Source organism: Physeter macrocephalus, unplaced genomic scaffold (genome assembly GCF_002837175.3).
Source record: "Physeter macrocephalus isolate SW-GA unplaced genomic scaffold, ASM283717v5 random_1519, whole genome shotgun sequence".
In the NCBI taxonomy this organism is placed as follows: Eukaryota; Metazoa; Chordata; class Mammalia; order Artiodactyla; family Physeteridae; genus Physeter; species Physeter macrocephalus.
In genome coordinates, this window is record NW_021146993.1 from 1 (window position 1) to 25,000 (window position 25,000).

Consider the following 25,000-nt stretch of genomic DNA (forward strand, 5'->3'; position numbering starts at 1 on the left):
AAGTGCCGGGGGGAAAAAGGATATTACTGGGGAGTCCAACATAGCCTCAATGTTCAGGAAAGGCTCCCGTGAAGAAATGGTGTTAAACTGAGACCCAAAAGATGAGTAGTTGCTAGCCAGGCAAAGAGGACAGGGAAAAGTGTTCTAGGTGGAAGAAACAGCACATGCTACACAAGGCCTATGGCTGGAGAGAACCTGACCTACTTAAGGAACTCAAAAGAAACCCAGAATAGCTGGAACAAAGAGAGGTCTTGGGAAGGTAGTGAAAGAGGGATCTGGAGAGGTAGGCAAGGCCCAGACTAGGGAGGGACTTAAGTCACGTTGAAGATTCTAAACTTTAGCTAAAGGACAATGGGAAACCATCAGTTTCCTTATCTGTAAAGTGAGAAATAATAATCTGAGTTACCAGGAAACAAAATGAGAAGAATGCAAGTGAAAGGTCTTGTAAGTTATAAAGCATGATAGGAATATTACTAACATTATGATACCAGTAGTAGTAATAAGCAGTGCTGCTGCTTTCTTAAGTAATAGAAGTAACAGTTCAAATCTTCTAAGTGGGAATATGAAATTGTCTTTTTTTTTTTTTCTGACCGTGCCATGCAGCTTGCAGGATCTTAGTTCCCCGACCAGGGATCGAACCCGTGCCCCCTGCAGTGGAAGTGAGGAGTCTTAACCACTGGACTGCCAGGGAAGTCCCTGAAATAGTCTATAACATATAAAACTCTGACTTAAAGGAACTGATGGAAAGGTCAGAAGTTTATTTCAGTTGAAACTTCCAGTGTGCGGTTCACGAAGCCAGGCATGAGCTGAGCTGTTTGGAGCAGGGTCATGCCATTTATGGCCACATGTATTTCTCAACTCCACACTGACTCCTCAATGTCACTTCCAGGAAAGATCAGTGTTCTGCCTCCTTCTCAAACCCACCAGAGCACAACGGCTGACACATTCTTTCCCCTTCATTTCTTCCAGCCACAGCTGGGGCCCAGCATCTCCTAGGTCAGCTTTTGTAGAAGCTGTTCCCAAAACATTACACTCTTCTGAGCTCTTCACAGCAAGATAATTATCCCAGTTAGCACCTGCATTACATTTTAGGAGAAATTCAACACCTTTCCAAATCTGTGATGTTTTATTCTTACAGCGGTTCTGTGAAGTAGGCACAGACGAATCTCACAGAAATGATGTGAAATTGGGGGCCCTCCTCTCCTGTCTGACCGGCACAGATATGCTACCAGGAGAACTTAATGGTTCATTTTAGGCCACTTCCTCTCTGCCTGCAACACATTAAACTTTACCCGAGGACAGAAGGGCAGAGCTTGTGCAGGTACAGGCATTTGATTTAGGCCCCATTAACCTCTTCCTAGCCCTGGCCAAACAAACCAGACACAATTCTTCCCCAGAGGTCACTAACTACCATAAATGTCCACAGTACCACACACCAGAGGTTGCAGACTTGTATTTCGTCTTTGATTTACACAATGCCTTTTAAATCTTTTTGAAAATTTAAATGCCAGCTTTAAAAAATCATGGTATTTCACATAAAAATCCAGATTGCCAGCTTTTCAAAATTTTATTGAAGTATAGTTGACTTATAATGTTGTATTAGTTTCAGGGGTATCTAGTTTTTCTTGAAAAATCAAGATCTGACATCCATGTCTGGAGCTGAGTACAGACTTATGACCAGCATACTCTACCACAGTCCCCACTCTGACTAGATCCTTTATGAAGGTCGCATGACAGGCCCAGAATATCTGAGTTTGTGCACCCACCCCTGTACAGACCAGGTATCATGAATACCGAATCCCTCCTTTGTGACCCTTTCATATGCACAGGGCTTATTTACTCTGTGAATGTTTTGGAGACCTTTATGTAGATGAGAAAACAAGCTTTGGCCACTCCAGTCCATCTCTGGTGGATCTTAATTATTTGCAGCTACTTCCCGAGGGTAAAGGTAAAAAGCTTTATTCTACCAGACTTCTCATAGGCCACTCCTTTCTGTTGTCTCCTCTGTTCCATTCTGGCCCCTTTGTTCATTCATTAGAAATTCAGAACTTTTTTTTTTTTAATACTTATGAAGGTGCTGGGACAGTGGCCTCAAATCATTTTTGGAATGAGATGGAGAATTTAAAAAATGCATTACTGGAATCTCACTTCCAAGTATATATCCAAAAGAACTGAACACAAGATCTCAGATACGTGTATACCCATGCTCAGAGCAGCATTATTCGTAATAGCTAAAAGGTGGAAGCAACCTAAGTGTCTGTTGATGGAAGAATGGATAAACAAAATGTGCTACAAACAATGTAATACTGTTCAGCCTTAAGGGAGGAAATGTATCAACCTCGAGGACATATGCTAAGTGAAATGAGCCAATCACAGAGACACACACTGTGTGATTCCACTTACAGAAGGTATCTAGAATACTTAAATTCATAGACACAGAAAGTGTATGGTGGTTGCCAGGGGCAGGGGTGAGGGGAAAGTAGAGAGTTGTTGTTCAATGGATATAAAGTTTCAGTTTTGCAAGATGAGTAAGTTCTAGAGATTTGTTACACAACCATGTGACTATACTTAACACTACTGAACTATACACTTAAAAATGGTTGATGGTAATTTTTTTTAACCACAGTTTTTAAAAAAGTATTTTAATGCATCACTGGGTGCCAGGAGACCTGAGTTCTGCTAGAGGCTCCAACGCTGACTTGTGCAACCTTCGGCAAGGCACTCTCTGGAACTCAGGTCGTCATCTGCAAAACGGGAGGGTAGAAGAGAGAATACTGAAAACACCAACCTCAGTATGGGGCAGACGGATGTGACAGTGTTGTGTGAGCAACGGAACGCTCTGCAAGTATTAGATGTGGTCATCAACTCAAACTGTGGTCTCTTGTGGTGACTTAAAATTAGATTAAAAAAAAAAAAAAAATCGAAGGTCTGTGTCAAGTGCCAGAACCTTACAGAGGAAAGAACAAGAACCTGCCCTCAAACTGCTCACTAGTGGAAAAAATAAAAACAGAACTAGAAAAAAATTTACAATATAATGTGTCACAGGTCAGCCTAACATATGCCAGATTCAAATACATACAACTTAACTTCCCTATTTAATGGGATGAAGGTTGGGTATACACTACATGTTGCTTGGGTAAATCAAAAGTCTCAAATTAGTTAGAACACAAGTTTAAAGCTTGATAATCTCTTCAAGGTGTTTAGTCTAAAAAAGAGAAAAAATGTGTGTATTGCTTAGACTCATTTTTTACTGATATTTTAATTCAACAATTAATTTAACCTATTAATGTATTAATTTACTAATTGAATTTAATTAACTTAACTCCCATTTAAATAAAAGAAGCCCTGGGTAGTTGGAACAAAGAGCACTCCTGCTGGCTGGAATGTAGTCTACAAAGAGGAAACCCCACAAGTGCTGGGGTTGGTGGGGATCAACATCCATACTCTGTTGACACAATTACGCCTCCATAAATATTATCCACAGCCAAGCTAGTCTACTATGATTAAGCTTTGTTTCTTTCTCAGTTTTTTTTTTTTTGTTTTTTTTTTTGCGGTACGCGGGCCTCTCCCTGTTGTGGCCTCTCCCGTTGCGGAGCACAGGCTCCGGACGCGCAGGCTCCGCGGCATGTGGGATCTCCCCGGACCGGGGCACGAACCCGTGTCCCCTGCATCGGCAGGCGGGCTCTCAACCACTGCGCCACCAGGGAAGCCCTCTCAGTTTTTTAAAACATTTTTTTCCTGGAGTTAATCATTAATTCAAAACAAAACAAATTTTTTTTTGCAAGTATAATTTTTTAAGATTTCACCCATCTGAAAATATGCTTACTTTACTGAATTCACAATTTGGCTAATTCATAAAGTTATAGGTCATAAATAATTCGAAAGCATTCCTCCACCATCTTCCAGCATGGCTGATGGGAAGCATGGTACCATTCTGACGGCTGTTCCCTTGAATGTTAACTGCTTTTTCTCTCGGAAGTTTTTAGTAACCTTCCTCTATTTACTCAATGACCTGAAATTTCTGATTTCTTTTCCATCCATTATGTTGGGCACTCAGTGGGCTTCTCATTCTGGAGATGTAGGCCATTTAGTTTTGATTTGACTTCTTGAATTATTCCTTCAATGATTGCTTTCCCTCCACTTTTCTCTATTTCTCTGTAACTCCTCTTAGTTGAATGTTAATCCTCCTGGGCTACTTCTATCTTTTAAAAATCTTTTCATGCCAATTTTCCAGGTTATTTTTTGGGGGAGGGCCAGGCTGTGCAGCCTGTGGAATCTTACTTTCCCAACCAGGGATCGAACCCCGGGCCCTTGGCAATGAAAGCACAGTCCTAACCACTGGACCGCCAGGGAATTCCCCAGCGTTTTTTTTTTAAAAAAGGATATTTTCTCAATTTTATCTTCCAACCCTTTGATTGAAGTTATTGGTTATCATATTCTTAAGATCTGTTTTATTCCTTTTTAAATATACATACACTTCTGTTATTTCTTGGATGTAACATCTCTATATCTGAGAATATTTCTTTTTCTAAATTTATTTTTATTTATTTATTTTAAATATACATACACTTCTGTTATTTCTTGGATGTAACATCTCTATGTCTGAGAATATTTCTTTTTATAAATTTATTTTTATTTATTTTGGCTCTGCTGGGTCTTTGCTGTGGCACATGGGCTTTTCATTATGGTGTGTGGGCTAAGTTGTGGTATGTGGGATCTTAGTTCCCCGAGCAGGGATTGAACCCGGGCCCCCTGCATTGGGAATGTGGAGTCTTAGCCACTGGACCACCAGGGAAGTACCTATCATCTTTTTTTTTTTTTTAATATTTATTTATTTTTGGCTGCACCGGGTCTTAGTTGCAGCATGCAAACTCTTAGTTGTGGCATGCATGTGGGATCTAGTTCCCTGACCAGGGATTGAACCCGGGCCCCTGCATTGGGAGCTGAGAGTCTTAGCCACGGGACCACCAGGGACGTCCCCTATCATCTTTTTTTTTTTTGTGGTACGCGGGCCTCTCACTGCCGTAGTCTCTCCCGTTGCGGAGCACAAGCTCCTGACGCGCAGGCTCAGCGGCCATGGGTCACGGGCCCAGCCGCTCCGCGGCATGTGGGATCCTCCCGGACCGGGGCACGAACCCGTGGTTCCCTGCATCAGCAGGCGGACCCTCAACCACTGCGCACCAGGGAAGCCCCCCATCATCTTTTTAAGTTATACTTTGTTTTGTTCTGGTCTCTGTGCTGTTTCTGTATCCTCTAAGTTCCTTTGTTCTTGTTTATTTGTTTGGTCTTTGTCTTTCATGTTAGAGATTTTCTTCAACTACCTGGTAATCTCTGACAGTCCATTCATGTTTAAGACTGAGGCACTAAAGTTTTCTGGAAGCTCTGTGTTCTGAGACAGGGCTTTGCAGTTGGATATTACTATAGCGAGTTGACTTTCACTTGGGACTCTCAGCTCTTAGTGGGTTGAATAGTGTCCCCCGCAAAAGATATATCCACATCCTAATCCCCATAATCTGTGAATGTGACCTTATTTGGAAAAAGGGTCTTTGCAAATGTAACTAAGTTAAGGATTTTGAGATAAGACCACCCTGGATTATCTGGGTGGGCCCCAAACCCAATAACAAGTGTCTATAAGAGATAACACAGATGAGAGACAGAGACTAGAGGAGAAAGTTATGTGAAGATGGAGGCAGATTGGAGTGATGCTGCTACATGCCAAGGAACACCTGGAGCCACCAGAAGCTGGAAAAGGCAAAGAAAGAAAATGCTCCCTAGAGCCTCCAGAGGGGACGTGGCCCTGCTGACATGTTTTCAGACTTGATTGATTTCAGACTTCTGACTTCCAGAACTGAGAGAATAAATTTATTTTGTTTTAAGCTACCAAGATTTTGGTAATTTGTTATAACAGCCCTAGGAGACTAATACAATATCTATAGGTATTTCTTCTCGAGCTGGGCAGTTTTCCCAAAGGATCCTCCAATCTCCTGATTGTAGGCTATTAGCCTGGCTAGGAGAATCTTAGGGCCAAGTGTGACAAGGGGGCAAGGTCACACCGTCTGTTATGTAGGCTTGTTTCAGCTATGCTTAGCATCCCAGAGTTCAGATTCTTTCTAGATTAGATTAACCTTTCTTTCTACTTTAAAAAAAATAATAAATTTATTTATTTATTTCTGGCTGCGTTGGGTCTTCGTTTATGCATGCGGGCTTTCTCTAGTTGCGGCAAGCAGGGGCTACTCTTTGTTGTGGTGCGCGGGCTTCTCATTGCGGTGGCTTCTCTTGTTGCGGAGCACCGGCTCTAGGCATGCGGGCTTCAGTAGTTGTGGCACGCGGCCTCAGTAGTTGTGGCACATGGCCTTAATTGCTCTGCGGCATGTGGGATCTTCCTGGACCAGGGCTCGAACCTGTGTCCCCTGCATTGGTGGATTCTTAACCACTGCGCCACCAGGGAAGTCCCTAGATTAACCTTTCAACAAGGTGTATTAATCGTGTTTTAAAAAAATTTCTGTATTTGACATCTTGGGGCTTTGCTAGCCCTGGACAGATTGGCCCTCCCAATTGGCCCTAGCCAATTCTTAGAGACAGTAAACCATTCTCCTGCCAGTGCACCTTTTATATATAAACCAAACGATCCAAAACCCTTACTCCAACCACCTACTTTATCAGGCTCTCACAATCAGAGTCACTATTCCTCTGCCCTCCACCCCAGGGCCAGATACCAGACAACTAGAGACAGTCCCTACACCCCAATGTCCACTGAAATTATTAAACTAGCCAATCCTAAGCCTGCTTACCCAGCTTCACCTGTTCCTTCCTGTGGAAACCAAAATAAAGGCTGTGGCCACCAAAATAAAGGCTGTGGCCAAGTTGTATATCCATACAATGGAATACAACAAAAAGGAATGAACTACTGCTATGTGCAACAATGCTGATGAATCTCAAAAAAAAAAAAAACAACGCTGAGCAAAAGAAGCTAGGCACAAAAGAGTATATGCTGCATGATTTGATTTATAGAATTTAAAAAAAAAATTTTTTGGCCACGCCAAGCGGCATGTGGGATCTTAGTTCCCTGACCAGGGATCAAACCTGTGCCCCCTGCGTTGGAAACATGGAGTCTTAACTACTGGACCACCAGGGAAGTCCCTAGAATCCTTTAAAAATGCAAAAGAAAGATGGCAGAAAGCAGACTGTGGTTGTAAGATGGAGGGTTGACTGCAAAGGGGCATAAGCTGTGGTACTGGTAAACTGGTTCTAAAAAAAATTTTTAAAGCCCTGATTTGTGGCGCTTTACCAATTTCTGTGGTGTAAATACTCCCACCATGGTCAATCTTGAGCTACTAATGTGATATCACTAAATGTAGATTTGAGAAGAGATGTACTTTAAAATTGGTTCTTCTGAGCTGGTACTAGGGTACTAGCCAGCTTCAGCATGCCACTACAGAAAGAAACAAAGGTAATGAAAATGTCCCATATCTTGTTTTGGTCGTAGCATGGGTTTATACCTTTGTCAAAATTTCTCAAACTGTACCCTTAAAATGGATGCACCTTATTGTCTGTAAATTATACTTTAAAAATTGATTATAATGTTTCAAATGAAATATCTGCAATAATCAAAATGCCCAATAGGAAGGGACTGGTCATGTTATTGTCTGTCTTCTTGACAGAATATGATGTAGCCATTCAAACAATTGATAAAATTTCAGCAACATGGCAAAATACGTTGCTATATTATGTTTTGTGAAAATGGCAGAATAGAAAATTTCATTTTTACCATGTGTTTGCCTATGCAAACTCTGTGGGCAGAGGGACAATGTTCAGCTTTTCTTCCTTTTGGCCGCGCGGCATGCAGGATCCTAGTTTCCTGACCAGGGACTGAACCCTTGCTCCCTACAGTGGAAGCAAGGAATCCTAACCACTGGACCGCTAGGGAATTCCCCCCCCCTTTTTTTTTTCTTTAAATGAGTTTATTTTTTTCTTTGTATTTAAAAGCAGTAGATAGCAAAATGGTTGAGAGCCCAGAATCTGCAGCTGGACTGCCTGGGTTAGGCAAATCCCAGGTGTTACTTCCCAGGTGGGTGACCTTGAACAACTTACCTAACCTCTTTTGAGCCTTAGTTTCTTGACTATAAAAAGGGCATAATAATAGTACCTATCTCATAGGGTTGTTGTGAAGATTAAATGAGTTAATATATGTAAAGAGCTTAGAACAGTACAAAGAGTAAGGGCTTTATAAATATTAGCAATTATTCTTATGAGGCAATGATACTGTTTGGACAATAAACTTACTATGTGGAACACAGAATTTATAAAACATCTGACCTCAAGGAGCAGTGGTTCTCAACTGCAGGAGTAGGAGAGTGATTTTTGCCACGAGGGGAAAATTAGCAAGGTCTGGAGAGATTTTTCTGATTGTCAGGGTTTGAGGGGGTGTGCTACTGGCAAGCATGCTGCTAAAGAATCCTGCAATGCACAGGACAGCTCCCCACAACAAAGAATTATTTGGTCCAAAGTACTAATGGCACCAAGGTTGAGAAACCTCGAGTTATAGTCTAATAGGGGACAAAAGATACGTGTATACAAAATGTACAAATGTGAGATAACAGAAAAAACATATATATATTAATCTCTGCCCCCGGTTCCTGGCACATTTACTCCATCCCTGACACAGGGCTCCTGAAACCCTTGTAAATTTCAAGTATTAATACTAGGAGCATCTTTTGTTCTAATAAGGTGACTCTGGCTGGGCTCCTGGATGGCAGCTGGTCACCAGAAAGACCAAGCCATAATTAGAAGCTTGGAATTTTCAGCCCTGCCTCTTACCCCCAGCTTCTCTAAAGAGGGGAGAGGGGCTGGAAATGGAGTTAATAACTGATCATGCCTACATAAGGAAACCCCTATAAAAATCCTAATAGGGGCTTCCCTGGTGGCGCAGTGGTTGAGAGTCCGCCTGCCGATGCAGGGGACACGGGTTCGTGCCCCGGTCCGGGAAGATCCCACATGCCGCGGAGCGGCTGGGCCCGTGAGCCATGGCCGCTGAGCCTGCGCGTCCGGAGCCTGTGCTCCGCAACGGGAGAGGCCACAACAGTGAGAGGCCCGCGTACCGCAAAAAAAAAAAAAAAATCCTAATAGTAGGGGGTTCAGGAGCTTCCAGGTGAGTGAACACGTGGGGGGCGATGCACCCCAACTCCATGGGGACAGCAGCTCCTGTGCTCAGACCCTCCCAGACTTCACCTTATGTATGTATCTCTTCACCTGGCTGTTCATCTGTATCCTTTATCATATCCTTTAATAAACTGGTAAATGTGTTTCCGTGAGTTTTGTGAGCCGCTCTAGCAAATAAATAGACCCCAAGGAGGAGGTCATGGAGGCCTCAGATTTGTAGCCAAGTCGGACAGAAGTTCTGGGTAACCTGGGGGCCTGCTACTTATAATTGGCATCTGAAGTTGGGGGCAGTCTCATGGGACTGTACCCTTAACCTGTGGGATCTATCTCCAGGTAGACAGCATCAGAATTGAGTTAAATTGACCCTCAGTATCAGAGAATTGCTTGGTGGGGGAAAATCCCCATATATCTGATGTCAGAAACTGTTGTGAGAATATAGGAGACACACAACAGGAAGAGAGCTGGGTTTTCCCCAAAACAACAAAGCAGATAATCAAAATTGAGTATGTACTCAATTAAATAAAGAAAAAAAGAACAGAAAGATTAGAGCGCTGGCCCAGAACACAGGCTTCCCTGTAACACCTGGCCAGGAAGAGAGGCCTCAGTGATCCTCAGGGTCTGTGACGCACTGGGTGTACTTCAATGATTTTCAATTTTTACCTTTTTCTACTGGTACTCTTTTAAAAGATTAAGTCAACGTTAAAAGGCTTCACTTACTTCTCCATTGCGCTACCAGTATGAAAACCCATTCAGAGCCAGTCCAAATATGTTTAGTTCATACTAATTTTTAATGCAACCTGACAATGAGTTGAACCAATTTAAAATTCTTGAAAGTACATTTTTTTTGGGGGGGGGGGTGACAAAAATGTTACATAATAATACTTCAATTTTCATTTAAAATTCAACTACGTTGAGAAGTATGCCAATATTTCAGTGGTGGATATAATTTGGGATTACAGGTGATTTCTGCTTAACTCTTCATGCTTTTCAAACTTCTCCAGTGAGAAGCATGTATTACTTTGATAATTAGAAAAAGAACAAAGTAAGAAAATAAAGGAGGACTGAACAAATGAAAGGAGAAAACGGCTGAGGGTGTCTGGTCTGTCTCCAGACTCTTTGGCAAACACAGAAGGGGGCAGGGGTAAGACTAGACAATCTGCTCCACTTCCTTTGCATCTCTTGGAGGCCCTCCTAACTCAGGATCCAGGAAGCTTTTATCTCTATATTCTTGCCTTTTTTCTTCTTCTTCTTCCTTCTCTCTATGTCCCCAGTACTGAGTCTCTTTCTGCTTTGGGGTGGGGGGGATACAATTTTTTAAAAAATCACCTGTTGGGACTTCCCTGGCAGTCCGGTGGTTAAGACTCCGCGCTTCCAATGCAGGGGGCAAGGATTCGATCCTGTGTCGGGGAACTAAGATCCCACATGCCATGAGGCATGCCCCCGGTACCCCGGCCAAAATAAAATCACCTATTTTCAGAAAATTGTTTATAGAGGCTTGGTTGTGCCAGGTGCTGCAGGGCCCTTGCCCTTGAGCTTGCAAATCCTTCTCCAGACTTTCTCCCTACCCCTTTCCCTTGATTTTTTTTTTTTTAATTTTATTTATTTATTTTTGGCTGTGTTGGGTCTTCGTTTCTGTGTGAGGGCTTTCTCTAGTTGTGGCAAGTGGGGGCCACCCTTCATAGCGGTGCGCGGGCCTCTCACTATCGCGGCCTCTGTTGTTGAGGAGCACAGGCTCCAGACGCGCAAGCTCAGTAGTTGTGGCTCGCGGGCCTAGTTGCTCTGTGGCATGTGGGATCTTCCCAGACCAGGGCTCGAACCCGTGTCCCCTGCATTAGCAGGCAGATTCTCAACCACTGTGCCACCAGGGAAGCCCTCCCTTGATTTTTAAAAACTAATTTTTTTAATATATTTTTTGATCAAAAAAGTAATACTTGTTCGCTGAAGAAAAACTGGAATACACAGAGAAGAATAAAAAATGAATATAAAAATCATCTGTAATCCTACTACCCAGAGACAGCCATTGTTAACATTTGGTTTATACATTCCCAGTCTTTTCCCTATTCATGAATACACAGGTATAATACATGCTTCCCTTCTTTGAACCAAACAGGATATCTATGTGCAATCTGCAAAACTTTTTGAGGTATACCATACATACAGTCAGTGCAAAAAATGCATGACTCTTAGGTGTACCTCTTGATGAACTTTTCACATAAATACCTACAATATTTTAACTTGTTTTCTGTACTTGGCAATCTACTATGAACATTTCCCACGCGATTAAATTATCTTCTACAGCATAATTTTTAATGGCTAACTACAATTATAATAGTCCATCATACTAATGTATTGTAACTTATTTAACCAATCCATCACTGTTAGGTATTTAGGTTGTTTTTAGTTGTTAACCACTGCAGTAGTTTCCTATCACTACTGTAACAAATTACTACAATCTTAGTGCTTAAAGCAACACAAATTTATTCTCTTACAGTTCTGAAAGAAGTCTAAAATGGGTCAGCAGAACTGTGTTCCTTCTGGAAGCCCTAAGGCAGAAACTGTTCCTTGCCTCTTCCAGCTTCCAGAGGCTGCCAACATTCCCTGGCTCATGGCGCCTCATCATTCAGGCTTTTACCTCTGTCATCACATCTCCTTTTCTGACTCTCATCCTCCTGTTTCCTTCTTCTAAGGACCTTTTTGACTACAGTGGGTCCACACAGACAATCCAGGATAATCTCCCCATCGCAAAATCCTTAATTTAACCAGAGCTGCAAAGTCCCTTTTGCCAGGTAAAGTAACATATTCTTGGGTTCCAGGGATTAGCACGTGGACATCTTTTGGGGAACGTTATTCAGACCACCATAGCTATGAACAGTCCACTCTCCCACTTCTTTTTCTACCTCTGCTCTTCCTTCTTTTCTCCCTCTCACTTTTAGTGCCTACTAGTTTGTAACCCCATTTCCAGTTCCAAAATCTTTTGCTTTTCTTCCTCTCTTTATAGAATGTTAAGACATAATTTATCCTTGGGAGCTCAGTGATTGTTTCTGATCTATTGACTTCTAACTTCTTCTTTCCCAAGCACCAGCCTTTCTCCCAAATCCCAATCAAGAATGTACAGTTTCTGGGAACTCCCTGGTGGTCCAGTGGTTACGACCCAGAGCTTCCACTGCCAGGGGCCCGGGTTCAATCCCTGGTCAGGGAACTAAGATCCGTCAAGCTGGGCGGCCCAGCCAAAAAAAAAAAAAAAAAAAAATGTAGTTTCCCTTGATTGTCCCCTTATGACCTGAAAGACTAAATGTTTCTAAAACTGTACACACACGACCCCTCCCCTAACCTCTACCCCACCTTCCTGCACCAACTCAGCTCCTATACATGATCTTGTTTTTAAAGTGATTACTCAAAAATACTCAAGGCTGGAGACCTAGGACTGACCTTTCATTCTTCTCTCTCCTCTGTCTCTAATCAGCCGCTAAATCCCATCAATTATTTTGTAACTTAGCATTCCTCTAATATTCACCTAATATCTTGGCTATTGCTAGAGTGTGTAATCAGAGGATTTTCTCCCCATCCAAACCATACTGGTTGTATGGGGGTGGATTATCCTCTCCTCCAGGAAGCCCTCTTTGATCGCCCCTTCCTGGGATACCATCTCCTCCTTCTAGAGAAAAAAACCCATAATTAAGTGTCCACTATGTGCTCAGCTTTTCAACCATCTTAAAATTTAATCTTTAAAGTATGATTTTAATGTTTACAAATGAGGAAACTGAAAAGCTAAGTAACTTATGCAAAGTAACAGAGCTAGTAGATGGCAGAACTTGAACCCCAGCCTGACCAACTCCAATGCCAAGCTTTTTGCCTCTATTCCACATGACATCCCTGGAGTTATGCCCGTGGTTTAAAACTTGCCTGTTCATTAAAATCACCTGGCAGGGGGACTTCCCTGGCGGTCCAGTGGTTAAGACTTCACCTTCCAGTGCAGGGGGTGTAGGTTTGAGCCCTGGTCGGAGAGCTAAGATCCCACGTGCCTTGTGACCAAAAAACCAAAACATAAAACAGAAGCAATATTGTAACACATTCAATAAAGACTTTAAAAATGGTCCACATCAAAATAAATAAATAAATAAATAAATAAAATCACCTGGGGGACTGATTCTGAAACCCCACACCAGAGCTACTAAGATTCTCTGAAGGTGGAGCCCAAAAATCTATTTTTAAAAATTTCTATACTCATCATATGACATATTTTATTATTTATTACTAATCAGTATGCTTAAAATACATGCTTTATTCTACCAACTAGGGGAGGAAGTACTGTCCTATTCATCTTTGTGACCCATCCAGTACCTTTATAGAACAGGCACTCAAAAATATCTGTTGGTTATTTAAATGCTAAATAAACTATGAGGTATACCGTGAGCTACACTGTAATAAGAGTTCAGAGGATAATAACAATAGTAACAGCTAGCACTTACTGAACCCTCATCATATGCCAGGCCCTCACTGTTCTAAGAAATTTAATGTATTAACTTCTTAGGACTTTGCAATAATCCTACAAGGCAAGATCAGGACACAATTTGCAGGGCCCTTTGTTCAAAAATTATTAAGAATTTCAACATGGTGACAGCAGAGCATTAAACCAAGTGAGGGGCCAGCATTTCTAAGCACCTGTGTGACTGTATAGGTCTCACACCTATAAGCCAACCCTGGCTAAAACGATTATCTCCATTTTACAGATGAGGAAACTGAGACACAAAGATATCAAATAAGCATTCCCAAGATCACACTGTTAGTAAGTGAAGATATAAATGTGCACTACCTTAGTTACAGAAGGCTTCATTGCAAACTCTGTATTTACGAAGTTCTCCAGTCCTTCAAGGTTCAGCTCAAAGCCCCCTTGTCTACTAAGTACTCTCACAAGTCAGGAAAAAAAGCTCTCCTTCTCCTCTGATATTTTAGCTCCATGACAGCATTTGGTTTGAACCTTTCTTATGGACTTTATCACATCCCCATGTTATACCTGAAATAACCTGGGAGGTGGGGGTACATCTAATAAATTCATGTAGTTGAATGAATGAACAAAGAAACAAACTGTGCATGACTTGAAGACTGGGAGGGACGAGGAGGGAACCTAGGCAGGGGACAGGCCTAGGATAGTGCTGAGCACTTATGCAGGATGAAATGATATGACCGGCTTGATTGGACCAATGGTACACATGGGTGCTAGTGTGGATAACACTGGAAAAGACAGTGAAGTTTTAAAGCGCCTTTTACAAAGCTAGACCATCACTTCTCACGGGCCATAAGGACAAGTTGCATGTACCCCTCTGAGGTCAGCCAGCTTTGCTCAGGAGGAAAAGGCATCAGGTCATAGCGTGATTGCTTCTCCCCTCACAGCCAGTCTCCTCACACATAAGCACCATGGGTTAGTGGGGGGACTGAGCTGGAGAATGCCATCTGATCTCATCCATTCACCAATTCATTGCTTAACAGATACTGGTGAACATCTCCTGTCATAAGACACTTGCACCGAGCACTTTCCCAACTCCCATTCATGCTCAGATCACCCAATGGTATGGAAGAGATTCTCCCATTTCACAAGACTAAGATGTTAAGTAACTTACTCAGGATCAGACAACAGGAAGTGGCAGAGTAAGACTGAAATCCACTTTCTCTCTTTAATTTCAGAATTTGTTCATTGGACATGAATATTCCTGTTATACAGGATAGCATATTAAAACCCATGGACTCCATACACAGCTCAAGAAATACAACCTGAAGCCTCTGTGTACCTCTCCACATTCACTAAACCACATGGCCTCCAATTCCTCCTACTTGGGAAACACTGCAAGTGGCATCACCATCCGGAAATCTAGCAGGCACCAGTGACACCTCCCTCTCCTTCCAATCAATTTCCAAGTTCAATACCTATCTCTATTTCCACTATTCCTTCTACCTTTCTCCTTTCTACAAGTATCAGCTCATATCTGGATTACTGCAATGGCCTCCTAACTGGTTTCCTTGCATCTGCTCCTCTCTCTTTCCGGTCTTAATCTTCACATTGCAACCAACAACCTTTCTAAACCTTTGAGTAGCTGCCCTCTGGTCTTAGGATATAGACAAAAGCATTGGCATGTGAGACTCTCACATGGTCTTTCCCTTACTCAACACTCTAGCTTTATCTCAATCCCTTGTTCCCTGTATTTTGGGTGTGCCGGCTTTCTTGCAGTTTCTTATAATCCCCCCCCCACCCCGAGCTCCCTCCCACCACAGGGCCTTTGCACATGTTTGTTCTTCCCATCTCCACCTGAATAACTCTTCCCTTTCTCAAGTACGCTTTCCCTGAGCCTCCTGGCTGGGTCATTCTTTGGTAGCTCTTTTACAACTTTACATCTGTTTGTGAGATTAATTGATTAAAGTCTTTCTTCCCTAATAGGCCAAGGGCCAAGAACCACTCGCTTAGTACAAAATACATGCTAAATAGATAATAGCCAATGTATAAACAACATATACAAGATGCCAGGCAGTGTTACTAGCTCTTAACATGTATCAACTCACTAAGACCTCCTAAAAGTTGTGTATGAGGCAGGTACAATTATTAGCCCCACTTTACATAAAGCAAAGAAAATCACACAAGCTTAGAAGTGGCAGAGTTGGGTTATGAACTCAGGCAGTCAGTTTCTGGAATCTGAGTGCTAAGCACTCACATTATAGCACCCAGTAGCATCTGCTGAATGCATGACAGTATCGGCTGTTTTTGACAGGGACTACAGAGCACCTATCTTAGCTCAACCAAAAAATCATTTCAGTTGGCTGTGGTAAGGACCTTATGTTTGACTGGAACTTTGCTGCAAAACATTTATCTTCCCAGCATTTTATTCCTGCTACTTTAAAAATCCATTTCCCCTCACTGGCAGTATCATGACTGATGTTGAGCAGAGGAGGTGTCTCAGCAAACTGATAAGAGGACAGGAGAAACTTGGCTTGGAGTGAAACAGAACTGCGGATCATTTGTAGTACGGGTAATCCTCATAAAGACAATACAAAGATTTTGATGGACGTCATCTCACTTAATCTTCATTGATTCCTAATAAAGTTACACACACAGGGCAGTTCTTCATCAGCTGATAGATGAAGCAAAAGGCTGAGATTAAAAGGACTGCTAAGCCACAGGAAATCAACTCGTCACAGGATGGGTAAGGAACGGTGTCCCCACACTTCCAGCTTTAGAACTCCAGATATTTCTGGCAGAGAAAGATCTCGTCTTCCTTTAAGGAATAAAGGTAGCTGGCCAACCTTTCCTAATTCTTTTTTTGTGTGTGCGCTGCGTGGCTTGCGGAATATCAGTTCCCCAGCCAGGGGATGAACCCAGGCCACGGCAGTGAAAGCGAGGAATCCTAACCACTAGACCACCAGGAAACTTCTTAATTCTTGGTTGGAACTTCTCAGCAAGGACAGAGTTGCTCTTAGGTTTTCCCAGTATGGCTAGAGTAGGGCAACTTTTCCACAAGCTGAAGCTATATGGTAAAAAGCTCTATAAGCTAGCTGCATCCAATTAACCCTAGATCAATATGGTGAAAATGTAACAATTCTGGAAATTCCTCACCTGGAGCCCCTGTACCAATGTAAGGGGAAGTCAAGAAACTGTACGCACATTTTCTTCATGTGCATTTTGCTAAGAAAAGCTTTCATTAGTTTCTTAGAGGGCTTATAACTAAAAAAGGCTAAGAACCACGATCCTTTATGCCCGTACACACATTCTTTCTGGTTCACGGTTGCGCCTTTACAAAAGGGCCACGTTCGCAGGATGAAACATTTCTATTCTTTCAAGTACCTAATAGCTATGAATGGGGGTAAGAGGAATCCAATTGTCCAAGCCACATAAGTTAGACCTTATAACAGCCCAGGCCTCAAACTATAAATAGGTCTAAAGAAACTGCATTGGCATTCACATCCTTGGAGGAGATGCGTATTAAGGCCAAGAGCAGTCAGGAGCGCTTGAGTCCAGTCCCAATAAGGCCACTAACCGGCTGAGTAACCTTGGACAAGGTGCATACCCTCTCTCGGCTTCAGTTTCCACATCTGCAAATTGGAAGTTGAACCGCACGGTCTTCAAGGTCCTTCCCAGCCGAAAGCCTGGTACCAAGTAGACCTAGCCATTAAAGCAGCTTCCTGTGGGCGCGGTGCAGGGTTTTAACGGTCCCCCCTCCCCCGCTCGAGCCCGCGAAACCCTCTTCAACACGCCCCTCCAAGTGACGGCGCTTTCCCAACCGCAGCCCGGACACGGCTCCGCCCCTTCCCGGGGGCGTCCCGTCGTGCACTGCGCCAGGCTTCTAAAGCGGTGGGGCACCTCCCGCCTTTCCGAGGCCCCGACCCCAAACTCCTCTCCCCAGTTTTTTAGGGTGCCCTATCCTATCAACGTCTACTGTCCCAGCCAATCAAGCGGGCCCGGAGTCTTACCGTCGATCCACCCTCCTCCCAGCGCCCAGACGGCCTCTGCTCACGGCCTTTACCAGGCCAATCCAATCAGAGGCCGGCTCTGGCCGGCCTCACCCCAATCTCCCGCCCCTCGGCCAATCCGCGCCCCCATCCCGCTGCCCGCCCAGCCAACCCCGGGCCTTGAAACCAGCGGGCGAATGGGCGCAGGGCGGTCCTTCAACGCTGACCGCCTGGCCAATTGGGGATTCCGCGTGGCCACAGCGGCAGCCAATCGACATGTAGCGCGGTGCCGCCGCGGAGAGGTCCGGCCCGAATATCCCTCCGCCTTCCTCCCTCCCCCTCTCTCCCTCCCTGCGAGCCGCCGTTCACTCACCGCCTCCCTTCCCTTCTTTCTCCCTCCGCCACCCGAGCACCAGCCGCGCTCTGAGCTGCCCCCGGGGTCCCTCCCCCGCCGTCAGAGGAGCAGCTGCCGCCGCCGCCAGTAGCAAATTAGGAGGGTGGAAAGACGGAAAGGAGGAAGCAAGGGGAGCTGGAGCGAGTACCAAGAGGGAGCCGGTGAATGGGCTTGTGGTGACCCCCGCCCCCCACCCCACCCTCCCTTCCCACCCGACCCCCAACCCCCATCCCCAGTTAGAGCCGCCGCCCGAGAGGCCGGGCCGTCGTCCTAAGAGGAGTCGCCGCCACCACCTCCGCCATGGAGCTGATCACCATCCTCGAGAAGACCGTGTCTCCCGGTAGGACGCGGGGGCCGGGGGTCGAACTGAGGTGATTGGGTGGGGGGAGGGGAAGCCCTGGCCCCTCTGACCCTGTCCCCTTTCCCACTTTCCTTCCCCCCAGATCGGTTGGAACTGGAAGCGGCGCAGAAGTTCCTGGAGCGTGCGGCCGTGGAGAACCTGGTTCGTGCCACCCCGCCGTCCCCCATCCCGCCGTCTCCCCATCCCCTGCATGCGGGCCTTCCCGCCCTCCCGGAGGCCCAGGCCTCGGGAACCCACCCCGCCCCATCCCGTCCCCCTCCCCCCCCCCGCGTCCAACCTAACCCCGCCATCGGGAAGCCGGTGGGTGTGTCCCGCCCCGGGCCCGGCAGCTGGCCAATGGCGCGGCGCGCCGGGGTGACTGCCACCCAATCGGCGTGCAGCCTGAGGGCGGCGGTGCAGCAGGAGGGAGAAAGAGGGAGGGAGGGGAGGTTAGGTTGCGCGGCGCTGCGTGTTCAGCAAGGGTGGGGGTGGGGGAGCCGGGCCTAGGGGCCATGTGGAAGCTACGAACCCCGCCGCCCGCCTTGTTGGTACCGGGACCGGCTTCTCCTTCCTGTCCCATGGCCCCTGTGATTGTCCGCCTACTTCCCAGAGCTCTACCGTTTCCAGTCTCCCTTGGTCTGTGCTCATGGCCAGGCCTGCACCCGAATGCCTCTTAACCCATTTCCGGCAGTGTTTCTCCCTTTCTTGACTGGGTATTCCTCACCCGGGTTTTTGTATTCCCCCCCCCCGCGCCCCCCCGGATCAGTAGATACTAAATCTGCAACCAGATAACAGGCTGAGGCTCATCCTGGAGATCGGGCCTGTTTCCAGAGGAAAGTTCCTCGTTTTTCATATTTTCAAATTTAAAGGGTACAGAAGAAATGAATGTTAAGTCCCCTAGAGACTGGATCTCTGTATAAAATTGTGAGATGTATTGATTGGTTGAAACAACCTATGTGCCAGTAATGTTTCTCTTTGGATTCCCTCCTGTTGGGGGGATGGGGAGCAGAGAGAAGGGTGAATGATACTAGACATCTTTTAAAGGTAATAGTTGTAAATAACACTGTAACCAGATGGGTTCTTTTGTGTTACCTAGGCAAAATAACGCAAGAAAAAAAAGTGACAAGGCGTATTTTTATTTTATACAAACTGCCTTTGAATGGTTTTTGTTTTTTTGTGTTTTTGTGGAGTTTCGTGTTTTTTGTGTGTTTTTTTGCCTTTCCATGTGTTAGTTTTTACTACTAATCTTTTTATCCTTAACTTTCCATAGAAAAGATTTTTATCCACTAGTATAGACTGATAATATTTCCACTTGGTATATATTCCTCTTTTCTTCTTTTGCTAAATTTGCAAGGAGCCTTTTCTCTTATTCCTAGCATTTTATCTTATTCCCAACATTCCTAACATTCTTTAGTGGTATATAATTAATAAAATCTTCAAGAATTATTTTCCACTGTGACTGCAGGACTTGTTACTGGTAAACTATCTGCTTTTAGTTTTACCTGTTAGCTTTTCCATTGGAGAGAGCTTTTTGCAGGGAAGACCTAGTGTGTGTTAAAATTTTTAAACCAAATTGGGGACCTGAGCAGTACAAAAGATTGAGTATACTTTTCAAGAATCTACTGTAATGTTTAAACAACTCAAGAATAGGAACAACTCAAGGAATAGGAACCTTTAGTGTGTTAACTGTTGCCTATTAAATATGAAGTCATTTTCCTTGACATTTTTATCTTTTCAGTTGCCCCCTAATTCTAAATATTTGTTATCACTTTTTCCTTATAAATCTTTTTTCACTGTTACCATTTTGCTGAAACACTGAAAACTAAACTAGAGAACACTAGCCTCCTAAGTCTATGTTTTACATTTAGAAGTACTTCCCTCTCTTATACCTGCTTCCACGAGATCAAAATCCACCCTGGGTGTCATTTTTTTGGACTAAGATTTTTTTAATCTAAATTTTAAAAGTAACAATTTTACTTTCTACCCTGTCATAACATATTCATTTAACAAATACAATTTACTGAGTACCAGGTTTTGTTCTAGCTATGAAGAAGAATCCTCTACCAGATTGTCAAGCTTGCTTTAATTCTGGGGGATATAATGTGAAGATTTGGGCACTCTTAGTTGATGTTGGTAGGAAAACCTGTAACTCCTTGTTAAATGCTGAGTCTGTGTGAGAAGATGGATGACTTCCTCATGTACCAAATAACATTTTTATAGGAATCTTGAAGTAGATATTTTGGCATTTTCTGAAATATTATGATATGTCCTAAAAATTTCAGGGTTTCCCCAGTTTTCTTGGTGCAATTCTCAATTGATGAAATTCCTAAGAGGTATTTTCATTCACATCTTAACAGCCCACTTTCCTTGTGGAACTGTCCAGAGTGCTGGCAAATCCAGGAAACAGTCAGGTTGCCAGAGTTGCAGCTGGTCTACAAATCAAGAATTCTTTGACATCTAAAGATCCAGATATCAAGACACAGTATCAGCAGAGGTGGCTTGCTATTGATGCTAATGCTCGACGGGAAGTCAAAAATTATGTAAGTAGCTTTCATCTCCTTTTGGTCATACTAGCCTGGGGAATATCAGTTCTTTTGTCATCTACATGGGAAAGAGCTGACAGTGCAATAGATGTCTGGGATCTAAACTTAACTTGAAGGTAAAAAATGTATTTGATATAAGTCTTCTTTCTCAAACTGTCTTTCTCCAAGTGATTCTTCCTTAGTTAACTAGCGCTTAGCTCTTGCTGAACTTCTGCTGTAGATAGATCTCATTGTTTGTTGATTTAGGCATGACAGTGTGTGGAGTCAGAAGGGGAATTAAATGATCTCCTGGGCTTTCGAGCCCAAAGAGTTTGTGAAATAAGATTATGACATTAATCGTGTTTTTATCTACTTAGCAAATAATGAGAAACTTCTAGAAACATCTGGCTTTTTGTCAAGGTGTTTAAAAAGTGAGCTGGTGGATTTTTAGTTTTTATTTATTTATTTTTTTGAGGAAAATTGAATATCACTTGTTGCACTGCATTATGGAGTTCTTGTGATTTGCTTGCTGAATTAGAATTCCATAATTCTTGCTGCAGCAAAGAACTCAATATATGGACGTATATGCTTATTTTTTTAAGTTGGGTTTTTTAGTGGCCTGTGTTACATGGATAAGGCACAGAGGGTAGTAAGTTGAACATCAGTGCAGTCATCAGTTGGTCCTTGGTATTTGAGGAGAAACCAGTGGGGGGATTTCTGCGTCTGTACTTGTGCTAGTCGTGGTTCTGCACATCAATCTTCTGTTTCCTGGTTCTGGGTGTCAGCATTAGGTAAATTAGTGCTCTTTACGGCAGTAACTTCTCTTTCTAATTATGTACCTCCTTCCCTCTTCACTCTTGCATGGAGGAACTCATGACAGGAAACTAGGTTACAAAAGCCAACTTATTTTGAATCTTCTTTGGAATATGTAGAGCTATTTCTATCCACATTGGGTTTCCTTATATAATAACATTTTAATCCTCCTCTCAGTAATTTGACATGAATGAATTTTATTCCATTAATCACTAGAAATCTTTTGTTGTCATTGTTTGTTTGTTTTTGTTTTTTTGGTGGCATGCGGCATCTTAGTTCCCCACCCAGGGATTGAACCCATGCCCCTGTAGTGGAAGGGGTGGAGTCTTAACCACTGGACCACCAGGGAAGTCCCATAATCACTGGAAATCTTGATACTTAACTGTATTCATTCAATTTCTCGTTTTCCTCAAATTACACAATAGTAAATGAGAGAAGACATGATTGGTACTGTAGTTGACTTTGGAGGGGGGCACATCAGTCTTAACACCAAATTTTTTTAAATTTTTGAGTAAGAATTTGTATAGACATTATTGAGCTTTCATGCATGAAAAAAATAGCAGTTATCTTGGGCTTTTTTCCCTTTCATAGCACATCTGGTAATATTTTCTCAGTGCTGGTGGTTATTTTTTAAAATGTGGGTCTGGACACAGTTGAGAGCTAATTTCTTACTCCTCTTATTTCTGATAATAGACTATTATCATTAGGGTCACCCCTACTTTTAAAAAAATAGCTTTCAGTACTCAGGATTTAGACATTTGTAGTCTCTAAATCACCTCAAGTAATATTAATTAATGGTCTTCTAGAAGCAATTTAAAGGAGAAAAGCTAAAGATAGACTGGGATTCACTATGGTCACGTATGTACTAGGAGATGGTGCGATATAGTATAAAGGCACCCTGGATTTCTTAGTCAGACTTGGATTAATACCTGTTCAGCCCCTGCCCTTTTGGACAATTCATCTCATCCCTGCTCCCTGCCCCCTTCCCCATATCAGTTTTTGTTAAAGTCCAGTCTAGCTCTGGTAGCCCTAGGGAGCAAAACCTTCATTTAGAATCAATCAGAACTGTTATTGGGTAGAGCTGTTGGGAGTGGGCAGGGTTGATGATATACCGTATAAGGGGGAAGGATGGGTATTTCATGATTATTAGCTACGAAGCAGGATACTAAGTGACCTGACCTAGTCAGCAGAGCTGGCCTGAATATCTGGCAGCTACTCTTTGTCCTGTGTTCATGCCAGGAACAGTTAACTGTTTGCCTTTTGAGTGGACTGGTTATTCTTAGTGAGTTCATTGACAGAATTAGCTGATCATGGTAATGATTAACCCAAGGTCAGTTGTGGCTTCATTCTTTACCTGTACCTATGCCTTTGCTGCTTTCTTACCTTGTGTTGAACACTGAGGTGAGGTATCTGGCTTTGGAGATTCCATTTGGAAGTAGGAGATAATTGGTTTCATTTCTAGGCTCTGGGGCAGTGTTGGTTGTGCTGCTGTTGGTATTGAGGCTGGCTGTTTTCCCAACAGGTGGCCTATACTGTATATGCCTTTTCCTATTTTTCTGTATTATAGAAAATTCAGAGACTGATGTAAGAGGTATGCTGGTAGGCAAAATATATTCAAGTAGTATTAAAATTGATATCTTTTGTCTTTGTGTGTGTGTACCTGCGTACAGGTTTTGCAGACTTTGGGCACAGAAACTTACCGGCCTAGTTCTGCCTCGCAGTGTGTGGCTGGTATTGCTTGTGCAGAGATCCCAGTGAACCAATGGCCAGAACTCATTCCTCAGCTGGTGGCCAATGTCACAAACCCGAACAGCACAGAGCACATGAAAGAGTCGACATTGGAAGCTATTGGTTACATTTGCCAAGATATAGTAAGTGCTGTATCTAACTTATATACCTCTGATTCCCTCTAGTTGTAACATGCCTGGTATTAGAATTATTCTTAATCATCATGAAAAAAACCAAGCTATTGCAGAGTGTTTTGAAAGTAGGGCTGCTTTATTTGTTATTTTAGACTTCTATATTTAGGTAGTTAATTTATCCTCATATTGCTAAGCATGCCCTAAAGAAAAGAGACTTAAGGTTTACAAACTGAAGATGGAAATCCCTGTATGGAGGGGCATAGATATTCTCTCCTCTCCTTGATCTGATCGCTTTCTGAAGATCCTCAATGTACCAAGGATGCTGTGTTACTTTTTCAGTTACTATTTTACAGAAACAGTTTGCCAGCTTTTGCTGTAGTGGTTTAACCACTGGAGCCACAACACAGTATGTTAAATGCAGCCCTCCTTGGACTGTTGTTGCTGCTGAGGTTACTACTCTTGGTGTCTGTTTTGATATACAGATTTGATGAAGCAAAGAAGTCCACAGCACTTGACCTGGACTTAGACTCCATAGATGTGCCCAGGTGTTGATCCTTGGTCCTCAGATGTTCTGAAGCTTTACTTCAGTTGGTACAGATGGCCTGGAAAAAAACACCAGACTGCCATCTCCATTTGCACAGAAGGGGAAAAAAAAAGCCAGCATTACTTCATGCCCAGAGTCATTATGCTAAGAAGCAGAGATGAAGTTGATGAGTTTAACTTGTTTCAGTTCAATTTTGGACTACCAGACCCTGGGATATTTTGCAGGTGGTTTGTCCCTAAATGGAAATGTGTGGGAAAAGATCAGGAAAGTCTCATGATACTCTCTCAAATAGATTTTACAGTTGAAAGGACTGCTGATTAGTCATGAGCTCAATTATTATATTCACTGCACTTCTCTGCTGTTTCAGGACCCAGAGCAGCTACAGGATAAATCCAATGAGATTCTGACTGCCATAATCCAGGGGATGAGGAAAGAAGAGCCTAGTAATAATGTGAAGCTAGCGGCTACTAATGCACTCCTGAACTCACTGGAGTTCACCAAAGCAAACTTTGACAAAGAGGTAAAAGTGTCTCTTGATTAAAAGGTGTAGGTTCAGAGGGTGAGGCGTGAGAGTTAAATGAAAGTTTTGTTTTGTTTTAAGTTTATGACTTAGAAGGTACCATCTTGTTTAGAAGCATTTATTTCCCATCTAGTTAAGATTTGTGTTGTGTGAAACGGCCATGGAGTAGGTGTTTGCCATTTCTCATCAGGCTTTTGGGAATAATGTGGTCTAAAATGTTTCTAGGTTTAGGTTTTCCCTTTTGCAGTCTAAAGTGTGAGTATGCTTTGGGATTTTTTAAAAAATATTATGCAAATTGGGCTGTTTCATACTTCCTTAGGAAAGTGCTTTTGAAAATTAATACATAAAGTTTATTTTGCCTGAAAGTATTTCCCTTTATTATTTATTTTTAGTTGTGTTAAAATGTACAGTAA

At 43.1% G+C, this 25,000-nt stretch overlaps 1 protein-coding gene and 1 long non-coding RNA gene across 2 annotated transcripts; one reads left to right on the plus strand and one right to left on the minus strand.

The window, feature by feature from the left end:
* Positions 1 to 6: 6 nt before the first annotated feature.
* On the minus strand, positions 7 to 17,573 carry LOC129391964 (uncharacterized). Its single transcript, XR_008616908.1, has 3 exons — positions 17,211 to 17,573; positions 13,080 to 13,181; positions 7 to 2,744 (listed from the first exon to the last, which is right to left on the minus strand). It is a non-coding gene; the product is annotated as an uncharacterized lncRNA (long non-coding RNA).
* Positions 17,574 to 17,954: 381 nt separating this feature from the next.
* LOC114485575 (importin subunit beta-1-like) lies at positions 17,955 to 24,623 on the plus strand. Its single transcript, XM_028487269.2, has 5 exons — positions 17,955 to 18,326; positions 18,430 to 18,488; positions 20,684 to 20,866; positions 23,332 to 23,532; positions 24,435 to 24,623. Exons 1-5 carry the CDS (start codon positions 18,287 to 18,289, stop codon positions 24,606 to 24,608), a joined length of 657 nt encoding a protein of 218 aa, XP_028343070.1. The 5' UTR covers positions 17,955 to 18,286; the 3' UTR covers positions 24,609 to 24,623.
* The last annotated feature ends 377 nt before the right edge of the window (positions 24,624 to 25,000 follow it).

Bases quoted from the DNA above. Each gene is read 5' to 3' on its own strand.
- LOC114485575 (XM_028487269.2), top strand. From the start codon at position 18,287: ATGGAGCTGATCACCATCCTCGAGAAGACCGTGTCTCCCG. The intron at 20,867-23,331 runs GTAAGTAGCTTT...ACCTGCGTACAG, and splicing joins GACGGGAAGTCAAAAATTAT to GTTTTGCAGACTTTGGGCAC. The intron at 23,533-24,434 runs GTAAGTGCTGTA...CTGCTGTTTCAG, and splicing joins GTTACATTTGCCAAGATATA to GACCCAGAGCAGCTACAGGA.